Source organism: Coptis chinensis, unplaced genomic scaffold (assembly GCF_015680905.1).
Source record: "Coptis chinensis isolate HL-2020 unplaced genomic scaffold, ASM1568090v1 utg1828_pilon_pilon, whole genome shotgun sequence".
NCBI classification, from domain to species: Eukaryota; Viridiplantae; Streptophyta; class Magnoliopsida; order Ranunculales; family Ranunculaceae; genus Coptis; species Coptis chinensis.
The window spans coordinates 16,085-41,728 of record NW_028238117.1 but is presented as its reverse complement, the minus strand read 5'-3'; the positions used below and the strand labels follow the sequence as shown (position 1 = coordinate 41,728).

At 37.5% G+C, this 25,644-nt stretch overlaps 2 protein-coding genes across 8 annotated transcripts; one reads left to right on the top strand and one right to left on the bottom strand.

Annotated features, from left to right (window-relative positions):
* Positions 1–3,203: 3,203 nt before the first annotated feature.
* On the bottom strand, positions 3,204–13,288 carry LOC147473737 (LRR receptor kinase BAK1-like). The gene is made up of 11 exons (XM_086587056.1): positions 13,065–13,288; positions 12,318–12,450; positions 12,094–12,165; positions 11,727–11,870; positions 11,507–11,578; positions 11,323–11,391; positions 5,664–5,773; positions 5,110–5,244; positions 4,692–5,030; positions 4,180–4,577; positions 3,204–3,599 (listed from the first exon to the last, which is right to left on the bottom strand). Exons 1-11 carry the CDS (start codon positions 13,141–13,143, stop codon positions 3,255–3,257), a joined length of 1,896 nt encoding a protein of 631 aa, XP_086443182.1. The 5' UTR covers positions 13,144–13,288; the 3' UTR covers positions 3,204–3,254.
* Positions 13,289–14,451: 1,163 nt separating this feature from the next.
* LOC147473736 (DEAD-box ATP-dependent RNA helicase 39-like) lies at positions 14,452–21,391 on the top strand. 7 transcript variants are annotated; one of them, XM_086587069.1, is made up of 9 exons: positions 14,452–15,028; positions 15,212–15,307; positions 15,405–15,593; positions 16,904–16,972; positions 17,924–18,045; positions 19,110–19,260; positions 19,417–19,616; positions 19,733–19,827; positions 20,760–21,391. In XM_086587069.1, the coding sequence occupies exons 1-4, from the start codon at positions 14,471–14,473 to the stop codon at positions 16,967–16,969; spliced, it is 909 nt and encodes a 302-aa protein (XP_086443195.1). In that variant the 5' UTR covers positions 14,452–14,470; the 3' UTR covers positions 16,970–16,972; positions 17,924–18,045; positions 19,110–19,260; positions 19,417–19,616; positions 19,733–19,827; positions 20,760–21,391. The 7 variants fall into 7 exon arrangements, with proteins under 7 accessions (XP_086443195.1, XP_086443196.1, XP_086443194.1 ...); XM_086587070.1 differs by having other exon boundaries at positions 20,653–21,391; XM_086587068.1 differs by adding an exon at positions 17,352–17,460 and having other exon boundaries at positions 19,417–19,827.
* The last annotated feature ends 4,253 nt before the right edge of the window (positions 21,392–25,644 follow it).

The window sequence follows — 25,644 nt, the reverse complement described above, 5'->3', positions numbered from 1 at the left end:
ATAATAACCTTGTCGATGCTAACACTATCATAGAGAGTAAAAATGCTGATTTCTTTGAGAATTTGTTTCCTTTGAAAATTGGCATTGAGAGGTTGGTTGCTCCTAGTGAACAACAATCAACAGATCCTGAAATTTTTGAACAAAAAATTCGGAAGAGTAAAAGAGACAGAAAATCCACCAATTTTGGTGATGACTTTTACACGTTTATTCTTTATGATGATCCTGTGACGTATAATGAGGCAATCAGTTCTCGAGATACACCTTTTTGGAAGGATGCTATAAACTCAGAACTAGATTCGATTATAGCTAATCACACATGGGAGATAGTTGATCTACTTCCTGGGGCAAAACATATACGTTACAAGTGGATCTTCAAAAAGAAACTGAAGCTAGATGGTTCCATTGAGAAATACAAGGCTAGACTAGTAGTCAAGGGATTCTCCCAGAAAAAATGCATTGACTATTTTGATACTTATGCTCCTGTAACTAGGATTTTTTCTATAAGAGTTCTAATGGCTCTCGCTGCTATTCATAATTTATTTATTCATCAAATGGATGTAAAAACTATATTTTTGAATGGTGATCGATCTTGATGAATAAATATATATGATGCAGCCTAAGGGTACTATAATATCAGGGAATGAGCAAAAAGTATGCAAATTGGTTAAGTTTTTATATTGGTTAAAACAAGCGCCAAAACAATAACATGAAAAGTTTGACAGTGTCATGATGTCTACTGGATATCATATTAATGATGCCTGATAAATGTATTTACTTTAAATCTTTTGATGTAAATACATATGTGATTATCTGTCTATATGTGGATGACATGTTAATCATAAGTCCTAGCCTTGATGTTGTGAGAAACACCAAGATGTTTTTATCCTCCCAATTTGAAATGAAGGATTTGGAAGAAGCTGATGTGATTCTTGGAATCAAAATTATCGAAAAATGATGATGGCTATACGCTTTCACAAGAGCATTATGTTGAGAAGTTTTTTGAAGAAGTTTAACTTTTATGATAGTAAGCCCGCGGTCGACACCTTATGAGGCAACTAGTGAACTTCAGAAAATGATCAACATAGTGTCCTTCATCTAGATATGCCCAAATTATTGGTAGTCTCATGTACTTGATGAATTGCACTAGACGACATTGCTTTTATGCAGCTTAGGGTCGAGCAGATACACTCATTGTCCTAGCAAGGAATATTGGAGTGCGTTAGAGACTAGCCAAATACTTGAGAGGAACAATGAATTACGGCATACGTTTTAGACAAACTCCACCTGTGATAGAGGATTATTGTGATGCAAACTGGATATCTGATTTTCATGATATCAAGTCCACTAGTGGTTATATTTTCAGCCTTGGTGGAGGTGCAGTCGCTTGGAAATCTTTTAAGCAAACCTTGATAGCTCGTTCAACCATGGAGTCCGAGCTTATTGCTTTAGATAAAGCAAGTGCTGAGACTGAGTGGCTTAGAAACCTCTTGGCAGATCTTCCTATTGGTACAAAACTGCCTCCAGCTGTACCTATGCATTGTGACTGTTAGGCCGCGATAGCAAAGGCAAAGAGCAAATTGTATAATGGGAAAAGCATGCATATCCGTCTGAGACTACAGTCTATAAAGCAGTTGTTGGAATTTGGAGTTGTGGCTCTAGATTATGTGAGGTCAGAGTTAAATTTGGCCGATCTTCTGACAAAACCGCTTAGTAGGAGGCAAGTGGTTGATACGTCGAGGGGGATGAGACTTTTGCCTTAGATAGAGAGCTAAACTGACGGCAACCCCACCTATGTGATTGGAGATCCCATGAAGTAGGTTCAAAGGGAAAAACAAGTCACCTCGTCGCTCTAGTATGCTATTGTCTTTCTTTGAGACGTCCCTCCCTATGACGAGATAGCATTTTTGTATACTTTGTATAACTTGAATTGCAATGAAAAAGGATGAATTATTTTACTCTTATTGGAATCCATAGTCCATTTTATAATGAGATAGTGTATTTTAACTGCAATGTACACTTGATGGATATCCACCTACGTGAATGTAGAACTGGGTCGGTTTTTATTAGTATTCGGGCAAGTACTCTAGAGCATTCATGGAACACAAACAGCGCAGGGGCCAAAAAGCGCAACACCGCAGAACAGGCATATAATGAAAGAGCAATGTGGGTGCATGTGATCTATTTTACTACAAGGGAATGTTGGTCCAAAGATTATTTAATCCACCACTTTCATGTATTATAAGACATGTTATCTTATGACTGGTTCAAGCCCGTAAAGCACCAGTATCTTATGCATTATTTTTTCGATTCTCTCTGGCATTTCGTTAACCCATTTCTTTTGTAACATCCTATTCCAAAATAGTGAGAGACTATTAGTATTTTGAAATAGTGGGGGATTGTTGGAATCTCTAGGAGTATTTCTAAATACTAGTTTCGGTGTAGTTGGTTTCTTCTTATCTGTTGGTAAAACTGACTTAGAGTTTGAGGATGAGTATTTATCTCTTTAGAGTTTGAAACCGACTTAGAGTTTGAGGATGAGTCTTTATCTCCTTAGAGTTTGAAACCGACTTAGAGTGGAAGTGTGAGTCCTTATCCTATCTGGAACCGACTACCTTACCTCTATAAATACAGGACCTTGCGTCCATATAGAGGATCCCTTGAAAAACAGCAACTCACATCTTCAGAGAAACAGAACTCGACCCCATCCTATTCTTATTCTCTTCTTCCTGTCAGCCGCCAGAGAAAGTTATACTGCCGTTCTATAGGGTAGTTTGTTCTAGTGCAAAGTCAAACTGCTGTTAACCATTGAATCCTGTGAAGAAGACGCCACTACTGCCTTTCTGCACCATTGGAAGGGGCGAAATCTTTCCTTAAGGACAGCCTAATATGCGCCTTGGTTATTAACTGTTACTTCTGTCATTGTCTCTTATTGTTTTCTTTATTCGCAAGCAACACATTGTTTATGGTGACATCAAGTATGTGGTAAGTGTTTAGCATTTAGCTTGTGCATATTGCTGTGCTTCTCAGAAGTATCTTGAAATTTTCGAGTCCATGAAGGAAGGTGCTGAACATGGTATTTGGAGACTATGATTTTTTTTGTTTTTTTTTGATAGGCATGATTTTTTGTTGTTGTTTCATTGCATATTAAGGTCTATTATGTGTATAAATGTGTTTCTTATGCAATTTAAGAAGTGACACGTAAATTTGTAACAATGCCAATGCTGCGTTAATTTGTTGTTTCAAGCGTGAGAGGTTTATCTTGGGCCAGATAACTCAACAGCATGGAGGTCGAAAGTGGAGTCAAAAACATGTTCCAATTCGTCATTCTGATTAGGAGGAAGTTGAGATTCTTGACGGTCAAGCTCCACCTGCTCTTGACGGTCAAGCTCCACCTTCTGCCATTCTTCCCACTTCTCTTCCAAGCCCTCACCTTCGAGCATTCTCACCACCTCAGACATCCTGGGCCTGCCCATTGGGGACTCTTGTGTGCAGAGCAAAGCGACTTGGATAAGCTGCTCCACTTCTGCTTCAGTATAGTTGTTTTCCAATTCAGAATGAATTAGCATGTCCAATTTCTTCTCTTTCAGAAGTCCTTTTACCTGATTAATTGATTAATTTCAATAATTTGTATAGCTGTTAGTAAGGTAGCATGAACTGATGAACAAATTTCGTATTTAATATCCCATAAATTATTCAGGGAATACCTTCTAAGTAACAAAGATGTCAAAAACATATGGTAATGCATCGAACAACGTGCTAGAGGAGATGGAACATAGTCACTTAAGTTATAGAAGTAAAGACAAATGCAGCGGATTTAATGTAACGTTATTGGTTTAGGATCCAAAGCAAGAGAGGTTGAGGGTATTTGTTTTACTATATTTAAAAAACATCTAAGAGCTCACAAAAAAATTCTACACCAGTATCGAAAGTGCCCCTTTCACTGAATGATTCTAAAGATGATTTTTGGAATGACATCTCAAAACTACTATTCATTAGAGTTGAACTCTATAATCTGTTATCCAGGCATGTATTAAAAGTACTAAATGTTGGTCCTGAAACTTAAAAAGTCTACGCCAGTCTAGAAGAATTTAAACAAATATCAAATAAACACATTAGTCAAGATGACGAAAATGTAATGCCTCTGTGTGTAAATTAACCTATGATAAGGAAAATGCATACCCAATCAAGTAGCAGAACATCGTCATTATATGCAAGCCGATCAAGATCAAATACTCTTTGTCCAGTGATAAGCTCTAAAAGCATGATCCCGTACCCGAAAACATCAGTTTTCTCTGATGATTTGCCAGTGAAGAGGTGCTCTGGAGCGATATGACCAATTGTGCCTTTGACAGCAGTGGTGGTCACATGGGTATTCTTGTGGTCCATAAGCTTAGCCAAGCCAAAATCCCCAACAACTGCTTCAAAATCCCCATCCAACAAAATGTTAGAAGCTTTGACATCACGGTGAATAATTTTCGGGTCACAATGTTCGTGCAAATGAGAAAGACCCCTAGCAGATCCCAATGCTATCCTCATCCGAGTTGGCCAATCAATTGGGGGTGCAGATGATGGACGTTCTACAAGAAAGCATCACACTTACTGATAAGCAAAATGATTATGACCAAAAATCAAGTCAAATAAAGTTAAAGTGACCAAATAGAAAAGTAGAAAAGTAGCATGAGAAGTAGCACCTCTTAAACAAGATGAAACACTGCCATTTTCCATATACGGATATACAAGCAACCTTTCGGTTGCTGTCATAGAAAAGCCAAGTAGATGTAGGAGGTTCGGATGCACGGCCATACTAATCGTCTCTATTTCTGTCCGAAACTGAATTTCTCCACCCAGTGAACGCTCTTTTAGTCGTTTAACTGCGACTAAGGAACCATCTGCCAGACGTGCCTTGTACACATTCCCAAACCCACCCTTACCTAGAATGTTCTTGTCACTAAAATTATCAGTAGCAAATTGTAGTTCCCGCAAAGAAAACCTTTTGAGTTGACCTAAATGAACTTCTAGGTCCTTTTCAGCTGAAAAGAGATACAAAAAAGTTACACGATACATTTACTAGAAAACACGCCTTAAGTTATTTTCAACCATTTTACTAACCTGGAACGTCAAAGTAATTCTGTTGGGGTTTCCGTCTACGCCACCATACTAACCAAATTGCAGGGGCAGCAAAAAGTAACGCAGCACCAACAGCCACTCCTCCAGCAATTGCTCCTGTCCTAGGACCACTATTTCCTGAGAAATAAACAGTCATAATCGCATTTTCTATGATTATATGAATAATCACCATCCACTCACCAGTTTCAACAAGAAACAACTTTAACTAGGTTGCATCGAAGGCAACAGTATCTAATAAGCTTGACCCTAATAAAGCAATAACTATTGCCAGAATTTTTACACTTTTGACATTTGGAAAGCTACAGTACACAAATGAGTAGGAAAATCTAGATATGGCGCAAGTAGAATTTCCAAAACAAAGACAAAAGACAGCCATAATCAAGAAATTTCTCATGCAAAGATAGAGAAGATAAGTAAAAAAGGAAAATGTACTAAAAAACATCAATAAAATATTCACTACAAACAAGATAAACAGATTATGAAGAAGTAGCAACATTCTACAACAGAACAACCATAATAAGGTGCAATAAAATTACCGCCACGAGATATTGGTGGAGGAACCAAGGGAGGAGGAGGAGAAAAGGGAATAGATCCTGGGCAAGGCTTTTGAATAACAAAGCCACATAGATTTGTGTTATTATTAAAACTGCATTTCAACAAATAGATATAAGTATAACATCTCTAATCAGAGCAAAAAGAGACCAACTACAGTATACTAGCAACAAACCTGATGGGAGTGTGTAGAGAAAATTCTCATTTTCTCACGGTCGAAAGGCCGCAGTGAAAAGCGACTTCGCTTCATTTCACTACTCCAAGATGTTTTAAGCGCCGGCGCTCAAAGAAAGCGCCCATGGGCTCATGGCTTTTAACGCCATTCGGCCAGAGTAGAGCGGCGCCAGCCAGTCTTTTCGCGGGCCCATCACAAGAACCGCAATTTTGGTTTTTTGGTATAAAAGAAATGGAGTTTTTGGAAAACCTAACTTTTCCAAAACCAAGAAAGAGTGATTACAAGAGAACAATTCTTTGTGAGTTGAGTGTTCATTCTTTGTGAGTGAATTGAGAGAGACTTGTAACATTACTCGGGACATCTATTAAAGCTTGGAACTTCGCGGTGTGGATGTAGGCAAATTGCCGAACCACGATATATCTCGTCTTGTGGTTTGTTCCTCTTTTACATTGATTGTTTTATTTCATATGCTTGTTATTTGATATCGGAAGTGTTGGGATATTGCTTGGAGGTGTTGAAGTCTTGTCTATTGAGAAAGATCAATCTTTGTGTAGGATTGATCCGTTTGTGTGTGGTAACGTTGTTTCCGCAGATTAATTATTCACAACAATTGGTATCGAGCTAGGTATACGACTCCAGGATTTTGAGTTTAGTACTAAAAATTTGTGTAGACAAGGTGTTCGATTAAATTCGAGGTGAAATTGTTTCTTTTTGGGTTATTGTGTGTAACTTGAAAGATGGCTCCCAAGATGTCAAACTTGAGGTTTGAAGTAGAAGTTTAATGGGAAGAATAACTTTGGGATTTGGCAAGTCCAAGTAAAAGGACATCCTTATCCAACAAGGTTTGCCTGAGGCCTTGAAGGGGATTAAATCTAAGGCGCGAGAGTATGAGCAATGATGATTGGGAAGAGTTCGATCTTCGGGCTTGTTCATCAATCCGGTTATGTCTTGCTAATGAGGTCATGTATAGTGTGATGGGAGAAAAATTACCGGTATGTATTTGGCTCAAACTAAGTCTATGTATATGACAAAGAGCATGATCGAACAAGATGTACCTTAAGCGTCTTTATCGGTACATGATGGTCGATGGTTCAACGATGCAAGAAACGCGTTAGTGAGTTCCGTCGGCGTCTAGCGGATTATTTGAATGTTGGTATGAAGATGGATGATGAGGATCAAGCGGCATGTTTGATATTCTCCTTGCGAGAAAGTTATGAGCATCTAATGACTACATTCATGAACGAGAGAAGTCGCCGATCGATCTTGATGAAGTTCAGAGTGCACTTCTTTCTTATGAGTTGATGAAGAAGACACGTGTAGAAGAATAGCATTGATGCAAGTCGGGGGGCTAGTGGCAAGAGGAAATTAGATGCGAACGTAATTATTCAAGTAATGATAATTCTAGGTCCAAGTCAAAGAAGCCTTTAAAAAACATGCGAAGGCTACAAATTGCAATGAAAAAGGACATTACATGAAGTAATTGTCCTCACCAAAAAGAAAAGAACAAGAGATGGTCGGAAGAAAGGTAAGGCAAAATTTGAGGCAAATTATGCTTGGAGCTCTGAAGAGGGATGAGTTGATCTCGTGTGTCCCCACAAGACTATATGACCGAGAGGTGGATTCTTGATTCGGATGTTCCTATCATATGTGCCCGAATAGAAAGTGGTTTACTTCTTATGAGAGCATTGATGGCGGATTACGTGTTAATGGGTAATGGCGTTGCTTGTAAGGCGGTAGGAATTGGAACTATCACGGTCAAGATGTATGATGGTGTAGTGAGGACTCTAACCGATGTGAGACATGTTCGAGCTAAAGAAAAGTCTTATTTCTCTTGGTACCTTGGATTCAAAGGCCACAAGTTTTGGGCGAAGGTGGAGTCCTAAATATTGTTCATGGCTCTTGGTTGTTATGAAGGGTCAAAAATATGGAACCTTGTATACTCGATTGGTAGTACGGTGATAAAGCGATGTAGCGATGGGTGCATGTAGTAATGATTCCGAGTGCACTAAGATGTGGCATATCGCGTTTAGGGCATATGAGTGAAAAGCGGTTTGTCCGAAGTTATGCAAGCGAGGGTTCTTGAAGAACTTGAAGAAGAAGTATGGGGTTACGTGAGCATTCGTCTATGGGAAGCGGTCTGAGTCAAGTTCAAGTCAAGCAAGCACCGACAACGAGGCATCCTTGATTATGTGCATACAGATGTCAGGGACCTCCGAGGGGTGGCTTCCAAGGGAGGTAACCGCTATTATGTCTCATTCATTGATGATCATACTCGCTATGTGTGGGTGTATATGATGAAATCGAAAGATGAAGTGTTTGAGACATTTAAGAAGTGGAAGGCAAAAGGGTTGAGAATCGCATACGGATAGGAAGGTAAAGACATTACGGTCCGACAATGGTGCGAGTATACCTATGGACCTTTCCAAGAGTTCGGCGTCTTGTGGAATTGCCGGATTAATCGACCCGATCGAGGCACGCGCCACGCCAGAATGGAATGGCGAGAGAGGATGAATAGAACTTTGCTTGAAAAGAGCAAGATGTTTATTGTCTAATGCCCCCAGGCAAAAGTATTGAAGCGAATCACGGTGTCCATGGCATGTTACTGCATAATAGGTCACCAATACCGACTATAGATTGCGGGACACCTTATGAGGTGTGGTCGTAACCGGTGATTATAGTATCTTGCGAGTGTTTGGATCGACAGCTTACTACCATGTGAGGGACAAAGAAGCTAGATCCTAGAGCTAAGAAGGCCATATTCTTAGTTTCGCAAAATGGGGTAAAAGGGATACTGATTGTGGTGTCTAGAAGCCCACAAGTTCCCCGGGTCGAGAGATGTTACTTTTGATGAGACTTCGTGTTATCTTTAAGTGGAAGTAGTAGGGAAGAATGGTGAGTCTATAGAAGTTCAAGCCATCGAGCTTGAGTTGTGCGATGCGCCAGATGGTTGGTTAGATCATGATGAGGTACCAAATCATGGAACCACAAAGAAACGGGAAGAAGAGCAAGAGCATCCGCGAACTTGTAGTGGTGACCCTAGGCCCCGAGAGACAAGTTAAAGAAGTGCACAAGTATGGGGGGGCACGGAAGCCGGTGAAACACTATGGTCGGTGGATTTAGTGGCATATGACCGAATATTGAAGATGATGAGCCGGATAGCTTCAAGGAAGCCGTTAGAGATGCTCATTCTGAGATTGGTTGGTAGCTTTATGCAAGCGAGAGATGGAATCTCTTGATAAAAATCACACATGGGACCTAGTTTTATTGCCAAAGGGCAAAAGGACTATCGGCAGATAAATGGGTGTTGAGAGAAGAAAGAGGTCCTTCCCGAGTCCGACAAGATCTTGGTACAAGGCAAAGTGGTAGCAAAGGGTTTTTCGACGAAGGAAGGAGTTGACTACAATGAGGTATTTTCCCGGTGGTCAAACATACGTCCATTCGTGTGTTATTAAGTTTAGTTGCTCACTTAACCGGGAGTTAGAGCAACTTGATGTGAAAACCGCTTTCTTGCATGGGACTTGGAAGAAGAGATCTATATGAGACAACTGAAGGGTTTGTCGTTCTTGAAAAGAAGATTATGTATGCAAATTGAATCGGTCATATGCATGACGGGTTAAAGCAATCGCTTGTGCAATGGTACAAAGCGCTTTGACACATTCATGATGCAACATGAGTACACCGAAGTAAAAGTATGATCGCCGTGGTCTACTTTAGAAGGCTTCGTGGTAATGACTTCATCTATCTCCCGCTTTATGTGGATGACATGCTTATTGCTTCCAAAAGCATGGTGGAGATAGACAAGTTGAAATCTCAACTTAGCTCGAAGTTTGAGATGAAAGACTTAGGTGGAGCCGAAGATAATTGGGCATGGAGATTGACAGAGATAGGAAGAAGCGGCGGATAGTTGTATCTCGGAAGAAATACATTCGAAAGTAATTTTTCGATTTGGTATGGAGAATGCAAAGTCGGTTTCTACTCCTTTTATTTGGGCATTTTAGGCTTTCACCTAAGTTCTCTCCTAGTTGGTGGAGGAACAAAAGCATATGGCTAATGTTCCTTATGCAAGTGCCGTGGGTAGTTTGATGTATGCTATGGTGTACACGGGACATTTCCATGTGCGATTAGTGTTGTGAGCGGTATATGGCAAATCACGGGAAGCGGCATTGGGGAGGCGATGAAATGGGTACTAAAAGGTACTTGAAGGGTACTTTGGATGTGGGATTAGCTTATGGTGGAGGCACTTGTTATGTCGGTGGGGTTTGTGGATCCCGATTATGCGGGTGATCTAGATAGACGACGATCGACCATCGGTTATGTGTTTATGATGCATGGTGCACCGGTTAGTTGGAGGTTACATGCTACAAAGCTACTGATTGCTCTATCTATCTACTCACCGAGGCGAGTATATGGCGTGGCGAGGCGATGAAAGAGGCACTATGGCTTCGAGGTCTTCTAGATGATTTGGGTATTGAGCGTAGCGGTGTTGTTGTGTATTGTGATAGTCGAAAGTCTTTATTCATTTGGCGAAGAACCAAGTTCATCATGGTCGGACCAAGCATATTGATGTCCGATATCACTTTATACGGGATGTCGTTGAGGATGGTGGGATGTAGCACTTGAAAGTAGACACCCATGACAACCCCCGGCCGATATCTCACGAAAGTTGTCACCGGAGTTAAGTTCAACACTTGTTTGGACTTGCTCCAAATCCTACATGTTTGAAAAGAGCCTGTGTGGGCATAGCCGCCAGGCGGTTGATTCGCGAAGTCTTCCTTGGCGGAGGTGTTCCCTTGGATGTGATCTTCTTTGGATGTGTTCGGCTTGGTTTTATGTGTTAAAACCTCACCGAGGTGGAGAATGTAGAGAAAATTACATTTCTCACGGCCGAAGGCGCCAGCGGCCAGAGCTGGCGCGACTTCGCGCTCCACTACTCCGATGTTTTAAGCGCCTGGCGCTCTCAAAGAAGGCGCGCCGCCATGGCTTTAAACTGTAGCGCCAGGCCAGAGTAGAGAAGCGGCGCCAGCAAGGCCAGTCTTTTTGCGGGCCTCGCTACAGTAACCGCAATTTTGGTTTTTTGGTATAAAAAGAAAATCAGTTTTTTGGAAAACCTAACTTTTCCAAAACCAAGAAAGAGAGTGATTACAAGAGAACAATTCTTTGTGAGTTGAGTGTTCATTCTTTGTGAGTGAATTGAGAGAGACTTGTAATCTGTTACTCCGGACATCTATTAAAGCTTGGAACTCGCAGTGTGGATGTAGGCAAATTGCCGAACCACGATATATCTCGTCTTGTGGTTTGTTCTTCTTTTACATTGATTGTTTTATTTCATATGCTTGTTATTTGATATTGAGAAGTGTTGGGATATTGCTTGGAGGGTGTTGAAGTCTTGTCTATTGAGAAAGATCAATCTTTGTGTAGGATTGATCCGTTTGGTGTGGGTAACGTTGTTTCCGCAGTTAATTATTCACAACAGAGTGAAAAACGAAAAAGAACCAGTATCTGGAATTGCTCCTGATAGGAGGTTGTTGGATAAATCCCTGCACGCCACTTTGCAAGATGGTAATAAGCCTACTTAAATAGCATTGCACCAACAAAAGAGTGAAAACGAGAGGATTTCACATCCGAGGAGAAGGATATCAGCTTGGTACTTACAAAACATGGAGTGTCGTAATATTGGTTAGAGACACAGGAATGTTATCCGTCAGGCTGTTGTTGCTAAGCCGACTATCCTTCCAGAACATTTAAAACAATGTCAAGTTCCAAAATCTATTGAAAAGGGTTACAGATAACTCAGGACATATGATATATAGACATGGGTTTTATTATAAGATGATTTCTTTTGAATAAGAATGGGTTGAAGTAAGTAACTTACAGAAAACGCAATTTTGTTAGGTTGCCAAATGTCTCTGGAATCCTACCACTTAAATTGTTCAAGTAAAGATCCAAACTCACTAAGCTTGTCAAGTTGCCAAGCGCACTGGGAATCTGTCCACTTAAGTTATTACTATAAAGTTCCCTGCATCAATAGAAATGGTGAGTTCAATTATCTGTAATCAGTTATAACTTTTCATTTTCTTACTATTGAAAACAAAGACTGGAATATTAAAAACCAACGGAGCGTCCAAAGAGGGGAATGGTTTAGTACTATACAAGTATGCAAGGCAACAGAAGATATATTATCTTATTGACAGGGAACACATCAAACAAGTATTGCTTATAGACTAGAGAAAGGCACTCACAAATACTGCAAAGATGTAAGCTGACCAAGCTGGGGGACCAATGTACCTGATAAATTATAATTTCCTAAATCCCTGAAAGAAATACAAAAACAAGTAATCATTAGTTAAGCTGGTCAATCAAGTGGAAAGTTGGATTTTATTTCCTAAGCATTCAACATCAGAAAATTTTCTTTTATATTCGTCTTAAACACCATATAAGTTATATGAAAAAAGAAAGAACTTACACTCTTATAACCCTGTTATCAGGGCTGCATGAAACATGAAACCAAGTGCACGGAGTGACAAGGGTAGAATTCCAACTTTGTAGCACATTATTAGGGTCCCTCAACGCGTTACGTAGGCTAGACAAAGCATCGACTATTGAGTATTCACAAGAAACAGACAAGAACGATTATCATTACATTTGACAGGGGAAAATGAGCAAACAACACTAGCAACATAGGAATAATTATTTTCTTGTTCCAGCAACTCAACTTTCATCCTATCATAATTTGAACAACTTTCAGACTAAGGGCACCAGATCTATATGCATATACTAAGGCGTAGAAGTCTTTAAAAAAAGTCGAGTCTCTTTAATTCCAATATATAGTAAGGCGAGCCCTATCTGACTAAAATGCAGGTGCCAACTAAAGAAAAGTCAATAAAATCTTTGGGTGATGATACAGGAGCTCGGGGCTCAAACCCCACCAAGTATCAAAAGTGTTATCGATCTCATTTAAAACAGAACTTACCAAAAAAAAAAAAAAAACTCTATACCTAAATTCCTAGATAGAACAATTGGATTTACCAACAAAAACCAATATTAGGCCTCTGATTAACAAAATAAAGTAGCTCAAAACCCAACTTTACAGTAATCCTACTAAAAATTCCAAAAGCCATACAATATAACAGTGGCACTTTTCCTAGATTACTTCATACACACTTCTTTGATTCTTTAAAAAAAAAGTGGCTAGCTAAAGATTAGAACAAACCTTCTGTATTAGCGTAAATGGTATTTAATGGATGGAACATGAGTATTAACCAAAGAAGAAATGAAGTTATGATCTCCATTTTTTTATTACTCTCTAGCTTGCTAAACCAGCTCAATAATGAAGAAATATGGTATTGTTTTTTAATGTTTTTTGTTTTTTTTTGTGGAAGAAGAAAGTTCTTAGAAAACGAGTACAAGGGTAGCACTGGTGCACTACCATATTAAGTCTCAGCTCCTGTCCCATTTTCAGTTAGTCAAAAATCTCATGCATGGATTGCTGAATGAGTCTTCTGTCTGTACTTCCCAAACACACAGTCGTTTTCTGTTAGAAATTCTGTCAAACCACTTACTTTTTAACTGTTTCACATCACTTACCCAAACTGGTTGCTCAATACTACACAAATTTAGGCCCAAGCACATAAATTAAAAGTTGACTAGTAATTTCGGTTTTAGGACAAAAACGAGCTAACATCAACAACTACCATTAATAATTTTGGTTTTGGGACATTTTTGGGCTGATGTCAGCAATTTATTTTTGTTTAATACCAATTACGATATTCTTTTCCATCTAGCAAAAAAAAATTCAAATTATAAATTTGTAAAATATTTTTGAGATCTAATTGTTTTCATTTTTGAGCTAGTTGATTTGTGTGTTGTGACTTGTGAACTTTTTTTTTTTTTTTTTTGGCAAACCTATTTTAAATGAGATCAGTAACTCTTTAATAACTCTTTGATGTTGGCGGGGTTCGATCCCCATGCCTCTTTGTATCATCACCCAAAAGCGGAACCCCATACCTCTGGTATCATCACCTAAAAGGTGGGCAAGCCTGTTTTTAAAGAGATTAGTAACTCAATTGTGTGTTTTTAAAGAGATCAGTAACTCAATTGTGTGTAGCGGGGTTCGAATCCGGACTTCTAGTATCATCACCCAAAGGTTTTACCAACTAAGCTAGAAGACACTTACAAATGTGTCTGTTTTTAAAGAGATCAGTAACTCAATAGTGTAGATCTCTGGTATCATCACCCAAAGATTTTACCAACTAAGTTAGAAAGCACTTACGTGAACTTGTGATTTGTGATTTAAGATATGAGAAAACATTTATCTACTTCTCCATCTAGCAAAAAATAACTCCAACTAGAGAAACTTACAAATTTTTTTTTATATTTAGTTGTTTCCATATTTGAGCTAGTTGATTTGTGTGTTGTGATTAATGATTTAAAAGTGGATGATGATCAGGCTTTGATGGGTTCGGGTCAACTGGGTCGATTGGGCTTGTCTATAGATCCAAAATTTTCATTGGACTGGACTTTATTCGGGTTTGAAGCCCAAATCATTCATAAATTTTATTTTCCTTATAAAAAAGAAATGATTTTTATCATCTGTCTCATTTTTTAGAGTGGGCAGCCATGGTTGGAACTGGAAGAGCACTGCTAACCTTCTCATTTTCCTCAAATCTCTTTTCCCACACTCTCTTTTCAGCAACAACAAGATACCCTTTTACCAAAACACCCACCAGGGGGGTTTTTCAAAGGTTTAAGCCTCTTTGTTCCAATGCAATAGAGCTAACAACAACTACTACAACTACTACTACACTTGAACAAGACAACTATGGTTTAGAACCCATGAGGCATTCTATTCTTTTAGAGAAACTAAGAGCAAGGCATTTAAAAGACTCCTCAAAAATCCCACTTAACAAAGCCCCTTCTTTTGGTTCTGTTGAGAAACAGGCCGGTGATGACAAGTTGTCGAAAAGCCGTAAAGTTGGTAATACTAAGGTTTTCACAGGTTTTAGAGAGTTGGGTTTGGATGAGGAAGTAATGGGTGCTGTTGATGAGCTTGGGATATCAGTTCCAACTGAAATTCAAGGTGTTGGTATTCCTGTTGTGTTGGAAGGGAAGAGTGTTGTGTTGGGTTCTCATACTGGGTCTGGTAAGACCTTGGCTTATATGTTGCCTTTGGTTCAGGTAATCTTGTTGAGTTCATTTGTGCAATTTCAGTTTTAGTTATATATCTGTTCACATGTTTAGAGTTGTGATCTTTCTATGAATGTATAAGATGATTTTACTATAGCTATTGTAGAAGTCTCCTATGCTTCCTATTTAAGTGCATATAGTTATTCTAAGGTTAAAATTGTGTTGGTTTTGTAGCTACTGAGACAGGATGAAATGTTGCGTGGTATGCTGATGAAACCTAGGAGACCTCGAGCAGTTGTATTGTGTCCAACAAGGGAGCTATCCGAGCAGGTACTTATGCATTTTCTAGTTTAATATATGTGGTTTAATTCTATTGTTGAGAGTTGAAAGTTCAGATTTAGTAATGACCCATGGAAAACTATTGTAGGTTTTTCGCGTGTCGAAATCTATTAGTCATCATGCACGGTTCGGGTCTACCATGGTAAGTGGTGGTGGGCGGTTAAGACCTCAAGAAGATTCATTGAATGTCCCAATCGATATGGTTGTTGGGACTCCTGGAAGGGTTCTTCAACATATTGAAGAAGGGAACATTGTTTATGGTGACATCAAGTATGTGGTAAGTGTTTAGCATTTAGCTTGTGCATATTGCTGTGCTTCTCAGAAGTATCTTGAAATTTTCGAGTCCATGAAGGAAGGTGCTGAACATGGTATTTGGAGACTATGATTTTTTTTTTTTTTTTTTTGATAGGCATGATTTTTTTTTTGTTGTTTCATTGCATATTAAGGTCTATTATCTTATATATAATGGGAAAACTAGCCGCTGTTTATTAGTCCCCGTATCCTCGGTTTTAACCCAATCTTTTAAATCAAAAGGGTACCCGAAAGTTTCACCCACGAAATCCTCATACCAGTTTTAAGTTGAAGGGTATATTCGTCATTTAGAAGACACCGTTTCGCCTCCCGAAAGAAAATATAAGAAAAAAAAGGGGAAACCGTTCCGACTCTGTAACTTCCCTATCCCCATTCCCAAATCCCCTCTCAGATACTCTCTCCATGATCTCTTCTCATCCATTGTTTACATAAACAAACATGCTACACTGCATGTGTGTTCTAAACACCCACAATGCATCCATTATGGACAAGCCGCCATGGCGTTGCTCTTGCTCCTCTCTCTGTTGGCGCTGGTTAGGACCAGGAAGACTGATTCCCTTTGGTTGTTGAGAATGGCTTCCACCTCCCTTACGACGACCACGTTGAAGGACAGTTACTCTGCTTCCCTTTCCAGTTGATTCAATACATTGTCTTACGCGGATTTACTACTTACGCGGACTCTTTGGTATTGTACATATATACACATACCTGCAACATTGGTAGTTTCTTTGGTTATTCTCAACATTGATCTTAAATGCAACAATCTGCAAATCTTGATTATCTGTTGTGACAATGGATACTGGATGATCTGCCGGGACTATGAATGCAGTTCTTGGTGATAGATGGGTTCTGACCCTTTGGTAATGAAGAGTACTGCCGCCTGAACGTAACGTGATCGCCTGATTTGGTAGACTCACTTTGATTTGGGTAAACAACACTTTGATTTGGTAGATACTTTTCACTTTCTTCCCAATAAAACTTGACGAAAAGTTTTAAGGCTTTTCATTTTATCCAGATTAAGGCTTCCAACCGTCAATGACCATTGGTTCACCACTGAAGATGTGTCTTCAATTTTCCTCTTTCTAATTTCAGTGTTTTATCTAACTGATTGAACATTTTACCAAAGTTTTATCTAACCCGTCATTCTCAAATTTTAGGATGACTTATTTTTAGTTAAATTTCGTTGTCTTCATTTTTCGACATCGCTTAGTTGTCACTCTAAGAATTGTCTGGTTTCAAGTTTATTCGTTTTTAATAAATTGCTTTGTATTACAGGTTTTTCTCTTAGAAATGAAAGGAAGTGGATTATTTGGATTGGGAGAAACACACTGGATTCAATAACAGGTTGGTCATTGCTTACTGTTTGAATTTTCGCTTTTATTTTTCATTCAGCGAGCATCAAGAAGACTTAAGGGTATTATCCTTTGCTTCATTGTGTTATTGTCAGTGGAAATAATACAAAATCAAGTGAGTATCCGCCAAAGTGAAGAAAAATAAAATCTCTAACCCAATACTTTTGGTGATTCATAAATGATTTTTTTCCCTTCAGTTATGCTTTTATTTTCTATTTTCTATTTTCTATTTTATTCTCTGTCTTTCATGGTAGATTGTTTCTACATAATGTTCGATACTCATACTTTTTAACTTATATATTCCTTTAAGTAGGTGCAATACATTGCCAATGAGCAATTTCAAGAACTCTCACATTATTCTCCTGTTTCAGTTCTTGGTTTTGTCATTTGCTAAACAATTCAAAGGTGTACTATCCTTGCGTCGACTGAGTCAATCAATGATCAAGAAATACAATGACAGAGATTGATACTGCTTTCATTGTGAGAACTTTTATTGACAATTAACATGCGTTGAACTTTGATTTACATGTAACTAATAGGGTTCTTAGTTTAGACAAATGTCTTTTTGTTTTTATTTTATTTGATGGCTTTCTTTTAATGTGATATATATTATTGATATCGCCTAATAAGATAATCAGTCAGAATCCATACACAAATGGTTTGACACTTATAGTTGGGATTTTGTAAACTTATGTGCTACGTTGGTTAATGTCACACTTTTCTTCTGGTTTAACCACTAGCACATGTTATGCTTTCTCCATACCATACTTTCTATATTTAAACAATAGACAGTTAAGGTTTAACCTCAATGGATTGTACAGCACAAGTTTGTTACAGTACAAGTTTGTTACAGTCAGACACTTCTCCATAGCTTTTCTTAGGATCAGCTTCATAGAAATTATAGTTTTGAACATTTTATTAATCAATGGTTTCTGATTTGTAGATTTCTAAGTGGTGAATCTTGGTTCAGAGCATTGGTATGTTGGGGATTTCTACTTTGTAGCAATTATAGCCGTATTAAAATCTTGGGAGCCTTTTTCCAGAAACATAACAATTTTGTATCAGGTACGCTTTTTTGAAACCAATTAATTTCTTCGTTCTTTATTGTTCATTTTCATTGTGTAATATAGGCGTTTTTACCGATTAGTTATTTGAGAAAATGTAATTGCGACTTTCATATACGTTTATAAAAAATAAAGTTCTCTTACGACGTGATCAGTCTAACTCACCCACAATTTGAACTAAATCAAATTTGAACAAGTTGAAATAATACAAACTTTTAAATCAAAAGGGTACCCAAAAGTTTCACCCACAAAATTTTCACAACCCTTATGTGCAAGGGTAAATTTGTCATTCAACAAACAACGGAAAAAAAAAACGGAAAATTATGGGAAATTCTGCTTTAACAGATAATATAGCCAAAAGACACCGTTTCGACCCCATTTTCCATCTCTGTCTTCTCCATCTCTGACTTCTCCATCTCGATTTCCTTCTATTCCGAACTCCAATTTTTTCTCTTCTCCTTTGAATGATTTTTATATTCTCTTCTCTTCCTTTTAGTATCTCTATATCCCCAACCTCCAATATTTTGTCTCCCTCCTTCTATTTGTAGGAATTGCACTGATGCAATGGATGAGGTTAGTTTGAAAAACTTTTTACTTTTTCCATGTCTTCTATTCTTCTAATTTTAAATTTGCTTACTGCCCTTCATCCCTGACGCACGTTTACCATTCTAAACATACTTGGGTCTTCATTTCATTTACGAATATTCTCATTGGTTCATATAATCCAGGTTTTCTTTTTTCTAATTGTTTTTTCATAAATGGTGTCCATGTTATTTATTTACTTATTTTTTATTTTTAGTTTCAGAATATTTATAGAATCACATGCGACCGGAAAATCTAGACTTTGTTGGGCACTTCCTTTGTATTTGATTTAGTTTTACATGAGCATGGTAGTTCGTGAGTCATGACGTTGTTACTGTAACATGTTAGCACTTAAGGTGTATGGCCTTATGGTTCCTATAGTAAAAAATTTCTATATGTAAGTTGGTCAGTCATGGAAGGCTATGCCGGCTGATTTTAGTCTTTGGCAAGAACAGAGATCCATTTCTAATCTTCGAGGTGCAGGAGCCGAAGTTTTCGCTTGAAGAGTGGCAATGATGAGAACTGTGATAAGCAATGAATGGAGCTTTTGCGGAGGTTCAAGAGTTGTTCTTTGTCTGAAAGTAGTCAGATCTATGCCCAATGGAAAACCTTTGTTCTGAAGTAAATGCTTCATGTAAGATTGTAATCCTTTTGCTCATTGAATTTTCCTTCGGTAGTTGTGCTCATTTGTAGAAAATATAATATTGAACTGGCTTATGAGCATCATATTGAAATTTTTTATATTGATAGTTTGTCGAATAACGATTATTGATTTGGACCAATTTTATAGTATAGGTTTGAAAGATCGTGGCGAAATCAAGACAACAGCTTGCCTCCCTGACTTCTGCAAGATCGAGGGAATGGGATAGACCAACTAGATGGTTTGAATACTTGACTTCTGAAATGAATTCGTCAGTTACGTCGTTGTCTTGGAAGCCTGTAAGTTCTGAAGTATAGCCACAGGAGATTGGCAGATCCCAGAAAGTTGAGGTTTGAATATGCATTCAATAGTACTGACTGTCGCAAAAGGTTTGTTTGGCTAAGACGTATAGGTTGAACCTGATTCTGGTTATGCTAACCCTGTTTCACATGTGCGCTCGGAATAGTTTTGAAAGCGGGTGTCATTCCATTTCGTCTGAAAATTTGTCTGCTGGTTTCAAAGAACTTTCCAGAGTATCCTAGCAAATTGCAACTAGAAAGGGTAAGAGTTGTTTCTTTTGGTTTTTTTTAGGGTGCTAGATTAACCTTCTTACTGAAACATTGCAATGCATAATATTCATTTTGTAAGTAATATACTAATATAATAATTTTGCTCAGTCTTATGGCTGCTTCCTTTGCATATTGAAGCATTTTTTTCCTATGCAAATCAAGAAAATTCAAAGACATCTCGTGCCGAATTAGAATGCCCTGGAGAACATTTTGTTTTTGACATGTGCTTGGTTGGTTTTCATATAACATGTGAACATCTTATGTTGGTTCTTTTCCATAGTTTATTTTTCACACCTTGGTGATAAATTTTAATTTGCCAAGAAAATCTGTATAGAGTCATGTTCCTTTAAGTGATTTTTGGACCTATCAAATCTCAAAATTTATGGGTCAAGTTGTAGTGTTCCAGCCTTCGATCCATGACATGTAAATTTAATTTTGTATTATGTTTGTTATGTGATATGATGTTCTCATACTGAACATGTTTTATTCAGGTTTCAAAGTGCTTTCCTAAACATATCAATGTTATAGAGAGCCACACCTTTTAGTTGTTGTTGTTCAGATTTATTAGACTTTGTCACTAGCTAGATTTATTAGTCTAAGTTGTCCTTTGCTTCTTCATTGTTCAAATTTTTATGGGGTATCTTGAATGCATGTAGATCTAAATGTTTGTTCTATAGTGAAGTTTTTGCTTCGTAATTTTAGCACTATACATTCCAAAGTAATTGCTTATTACTTTATTAGTGGTTAGTTTGCTCCTGTTTTAAACAAACTGGGGAATCTTAGTTTGAACTCTTGCATGTGATGACACACACCTTAGGGGCCTGTTTTTTTGCGTCGTTTTTCTCTTTGAACTTTGGAATCACATAAACCAAGTCAAGATGGAAGGAGCTCAAGCTTCTATGCACACTTTGTGGAAACATGCAGATTACGCTTGGGAAGTCAATTGGACAGCTTTTGTTGAACAAGACCATTGGCTAGAGAATGGTAATGTTGTTGCAACTCAAACTGTAAATCAGTCTCAGTCTCAGAATGATTGGCCGAAAATACTCTTTGATGGTGCCTTTAGCATGTCAAATTCTAGAGGAGCTGCTGGTGCTCTATGTGCACAAGTGAAGATGGCCAGATTTTGAGAGTTACGTATACTAAGTTAATAGCAAACAGTGCATTGCAGTCAGAATTTTATGCTGCAGAACTAGCGACAAGGCTTGCACTGCACAATGGCTAGGACTGCAACAAGTACACCTATTTGGAGACAATCAATGTGTCACTAAAGCCTTAACTGGAGGAACTACTGCAGTCGATTGGGGATGTCAAAGTGTCAACCCTTTTAAATTCTATTTTGGCTTTCTCTGCAAATTTTGATGTAATGACCTGCAACTGGTTAAGTAGGACTTTTAATGGGTGGCTCATAGCCTAGCCAAGTGGGTTCTTATGTTTCCGTGTAGTGGGCCTCCTCCAGATATTTTTGTAAACTCTACTGTAATCTTTCTTGAATCTTACGAATAGAACGCCATTAGTCCACTTCTTGAGTAACAATAAGGGTTTCCTCCCCAAAATATTGATTACTTTGTTAAGATTCTGCTTATTGAGTTTTCAATACATAGTTTCAGCAACCACTGTTCTTTCTTTCTTTTTCATCCGGGGGGTGGTGGTGGTGTGTTGCTGTACATGGTACAGACTCGAGCAAACCACAAGGAGTGGTAATCAGTAAAATGAAGTTGAAGCAGCGAATCTTTATTTACTAGGATCTGTTTGAGTGATTCAGTTTGTCAGGCACTTCATGTTATTATTAGTATGTCAAACTTGGAAAAGGCGCATGGGAGTTATGGATGAACAGCAGAGAGCCTCGCTTCCTCGAGGAAACATCTACAAATTTTCCAACCTGAAACACAGAGTACATATTACAGTTTTGGACGTGTCCCTCGTGTATTTTGAGCCTATGAACGAAAGAGAGAAAGAAACACAGTTACTGTTAAAGATGGATTGGGGCATAAAAAAAGAAACGATCATGCCTGTGAGAGTCGTCATTGGGAGATGACCCTAGAACATGTTCTATAAGGCCCATTTATCTGGATTAGATTTTGTCCCAATCTGCAACTCATTTCTAGCATAAGCACTAAGTTTGAGACTCTACACTTAGCCATCTACTACAAGATCATATACATACACATTCAATGCGATCCAAAGGCATTGATACAATGCATCAGAGGAGAAGACAAAAACCGACCTTGGGAGGCAGGAGACATTATTGACGACATAAGGCATCTCTTTGCCTTCTTTGAAGATGTATCTCTCATACACATCTACAGAGAGAGAAACTCTACAGCGGACATTCTAGCCTCTTATGTTATTGTAATAGCCACAAATATGTGTTGCCGTGTTGGCATAGTAGACTGCCAGATTTCCTTTGTAAAAAACCTGTACTTAGACTCTATGGGTGTTTCCACACCACGTTTAGTATAAATAATATTGCAAACTTTTGAAGTTTTTTATTTATTTATTTATTTATTTATCTGGATTTAACTAAATTTGTTGGAGGACTATTTGTATAACTGCAAGAAGGGTAATTCAAATCGTACTGTCGTTGCAATTAACATATATAAAACTCTGCATGCATGGAAACTCATCATATATAAAGCCTTCAATTTATTAGCTCTTGAGACTTATAGTTGATCAATCCAACATTTGCATGCTAAGTAAATATTGCTTAGGCTTAGTTTCATCTCAGTTCTCCAACTATCAAAAATTTGATTGGGAGCTTCCCATCAGATCGGATGCTCAACAACATATAACAATATCCATTTCTAATGTTTATGGAAATTTATGCACAATTTATTCTTAAAAAATACTTACTACAACAAAGGAGCTTGGGAAAGGGCTGCACAGGTCGTAGTCTAAAAAAAAAAATCGAAGTCGAAGCAGACTCTGACATTGCTAAAACAAAACCACCGTGTCATTATAGAATTTATGAACTCATAATTGAGTGTAGAGTAAGAATAATTTTTTTTTGCAACACTCAAAAGTCAAAACACAGTAAAATCACATTTCTTTCTTAATGTGGGCACAAATTAGAGTGCTTTCGGGATTACAAAAAGGGATTTGATTTGATTAACCATGTAAAGGAAAACAGTTGTTGTGTCACTCTACTCAACTTAATGTTCTACATTCCTATATATAACCGATAATACAAGTTGCAAAAAGATTATGACCGTGCCATCACTGAACCTATTAAAATAATTCAGTTTCATGTGTCTTCTTCATCCCATTTGTTAGAAAGAGGAATTACTTTACATAGGGTTTTTTTTTTACATAAGGTGGAAACACACTACTCAATCCGATTGCCTTGGGATAGCTGGGCTGGGCCATGTCAGAATATCCGTTAGCCGGATAGCATAACATCCCCTACAGTCTACACTGGTACCCATGACTGAAATAACTAAGTCTCCTTTCAATTTTTGCTCCAACCAACACAAATAAAACTCCTATCCAAAAGGTAAAATTCAACAGTATATCGACTTTAAATTCAGCCTTCTAAGGAAAACCTAAAAAATATTGTATGAAACGGCTGAACCTGTATCATCTACCGCCTTCCCCTGCCACAAAACCCCACCACAGCCTAAACACATTACATCTAATCCACAAACAAAAGCCTAATGATGGTGCACAAAGCAGCCAGAACTCACACATACTCGGTCAGCGTATCCTTTTTCTTTAATAAGGTGATGGGGTTAAGGACCCCTACCTGTGCATTAAACTTCAAAGAGTTACATACATACCTCCTTCGGATGTTGGTTAAAGTGTCGTTCGAGCTATTTATAAACTAATAGCGAGATTCCCCATCTCCTCTATCAACTAATAGTCTATTACCTACGGTATACTACACCCATTGGAAATAGTTTTTTGACACTTGGAGTGTAAACTTTACACTCTATACGGTTTACACCCTCATTGGAACTACCCTAAGTAAATGGATTGGTAGCTAATTAAAATAAATGGATTGGTAGCTACCCATCTACAATGGCTCACAGCTCACTACAACAATTATATGTAAAATTTCATTTGCAAGCCTTGCATACTCCTCCCATACTAAACAACTAAAAGTGTTCCTTTGCAAAATTACAATCTATAAGGATCTTACACTTTTTTTTTGTCAATCACGTGCAAGGCAAAAAAACGGATTTTATAGTGTTAGAGTTTTTAATACCAGTCCAACAATTTTTTTTAATTTTTTATGAAGAACACTAGCATTTTTCCCAGTACACCAATATGTATTATGGATGTTTCTATATATAATCAAAATTGTTGCCGCTTGACAAAATGTTTCTATAATCATCTAAGCATAGCATAGTGAGTATGCACAATGGATCACGCTTATAATACATCTGCACTCTTTCACCATGCACTCTGCACCTGCTGCTAACTACTCGATCATTACACTTTATTTGACTCTCAAAGAACCAATATTCCATTGTATTATGTTAATCAAGTGGAAGCCCGAAACCTGCGGAGTTGGGTGCTAATAACATTTTTAAAATGGGGACCAATAACCAATGTAATAATTGATCAAAGGAATTTGCGACTAACAACAGGGTGAAACAGATGTCATATATTCAGCGATACAACTAGCTAGCATCCATAATTTCTTCCTTTTGTCGCATCCATACAGATGGTTTGAAAAAATCAACACTCCATCATTTTAATCATTCAATCTCCATACACATGAAATAAGATCCACATTATATTGAAAGATTTTAAATTGTAATATTGCCACATAGCCATCTTTCGGAAAGCTATTATTTACACATTCAATTCATTCCACATATTATATCCGACTTAATAGATCTATAGAACAAATATTAACAGTATCCAATGCATTTTTTCTAATTGTTTCCCAATGTGATTGTTTCTAAATTAAAAAAAATAATAATAATAAATAATAATAAAAAAAAAAAATACTTTTGTTAGCTAGCTACAAATTCTCTCTGTCCAAGCTACCTACTTATACCGACAAAAAAAAAAATGATGGATTCGCTAGATCATTTTGAAGACAATGATGAAAAAAAAAGTTATTCTTCTTGCATTTTTTTTTAGATATTTTATTCTCCAGTGTAGAATAACAATTATATTGCACACCATGATATAATATTCTTATATCTTACAGGTAGTACACTCATATGAATCCAACAATATTCCTCAATCACATATAAATGCTCGACAAGATAATTACACAACTAGCAGCACAAATGTTACCTTCATTAACATAATACCTATATTTTTGGTAGATTAGTTTGTGGCATATGCACTAATAATTGTATATTGACTAAATCTGGTGGTTAAATACCTCTTGAATATATTTATTAGAACATGGCAGTAGAAAGCAAAAAATCGAATCGAACAAAGAATACAACTAGCGTATTGAAGTTTTTTTGTTAGACCTCAGCCTTTATTATTCTAAAACATTTTACACATAATCCATTCAAACAAATGTAATATGTACTATTCTAATTTACATGCGTTCATTTCTTTGATTTTCTCCACCCTAATTTTATAGATGAGGTTTTTATTCAACATGACACCTTTGACGTACAGAAGTTCCGTCTATTGCAAGCAATATTAGAGTTTTTAATACCAGTTCAACAATTTTTTTTTTATGTAGAACACTAGCATTTTTCCCAGTACCTATTTTTTTTGTTAAATTAGTTTGTGGCATATATACTAATAATTATATATTGATTAAATTAGAAGCAGTTAAATACCTCTTCGAATATATTTATTCGCAACATGGCAGAGCATCAAAAATTGAATCAAA

What these genes read in the sequence shown, in the direction of transcription:
- LOC147473736 (XM_086587067.1), top strand. Translation starts at nt 14,471, where the DNA reads ATGGTTGGAACTGGAAGAGCACTGCTAACCTTCTCATTTTCCTCAAAT. An exon ending in ATATGTTGCCTTTGGTTCAG is followed by an intron (nt 15,029 to 15,211) that starts GTAATCTTGTTG and finishes TTGGTTTTGTAG; the next exon opens with CTACTGAGACAGGATGAAAT. An exon ending in CAAGGGAGCTATCCGAGCAG is followed by an intron (nt 15,308 to 15,404) that starts GTACTTATGCAT and finishes AAACTATTGTAG; the next exon opens with GTTTTTCGCGTGTCGAAATC.
- LOC147473737 (XM_086587056.1), bottom strand. Translation starts at nt 13,143, where the DNA reads ATGGAGATCATAACTTCATTTCTTCTTTGGTTAATACTCATGTTCCAT. An exon ending in GATAACAGGGTTATAAGAGT is followed by an intron (nt 12,166 to 12,317) that starts GTAAGTTCTTTC and finishes TATTTCTTTCAG; the next exon opens with GGATTTAGGAAATTATAATT. An exon ending in CTAACAAAATTGCGTTTTCT is followed by an intron (nt 11,579 to 11,726) that starts GTAAGTTACTTA and finishes CTGGAAGGATAG; the next exon opens with TCGGCTTAGCAACAACAGCC.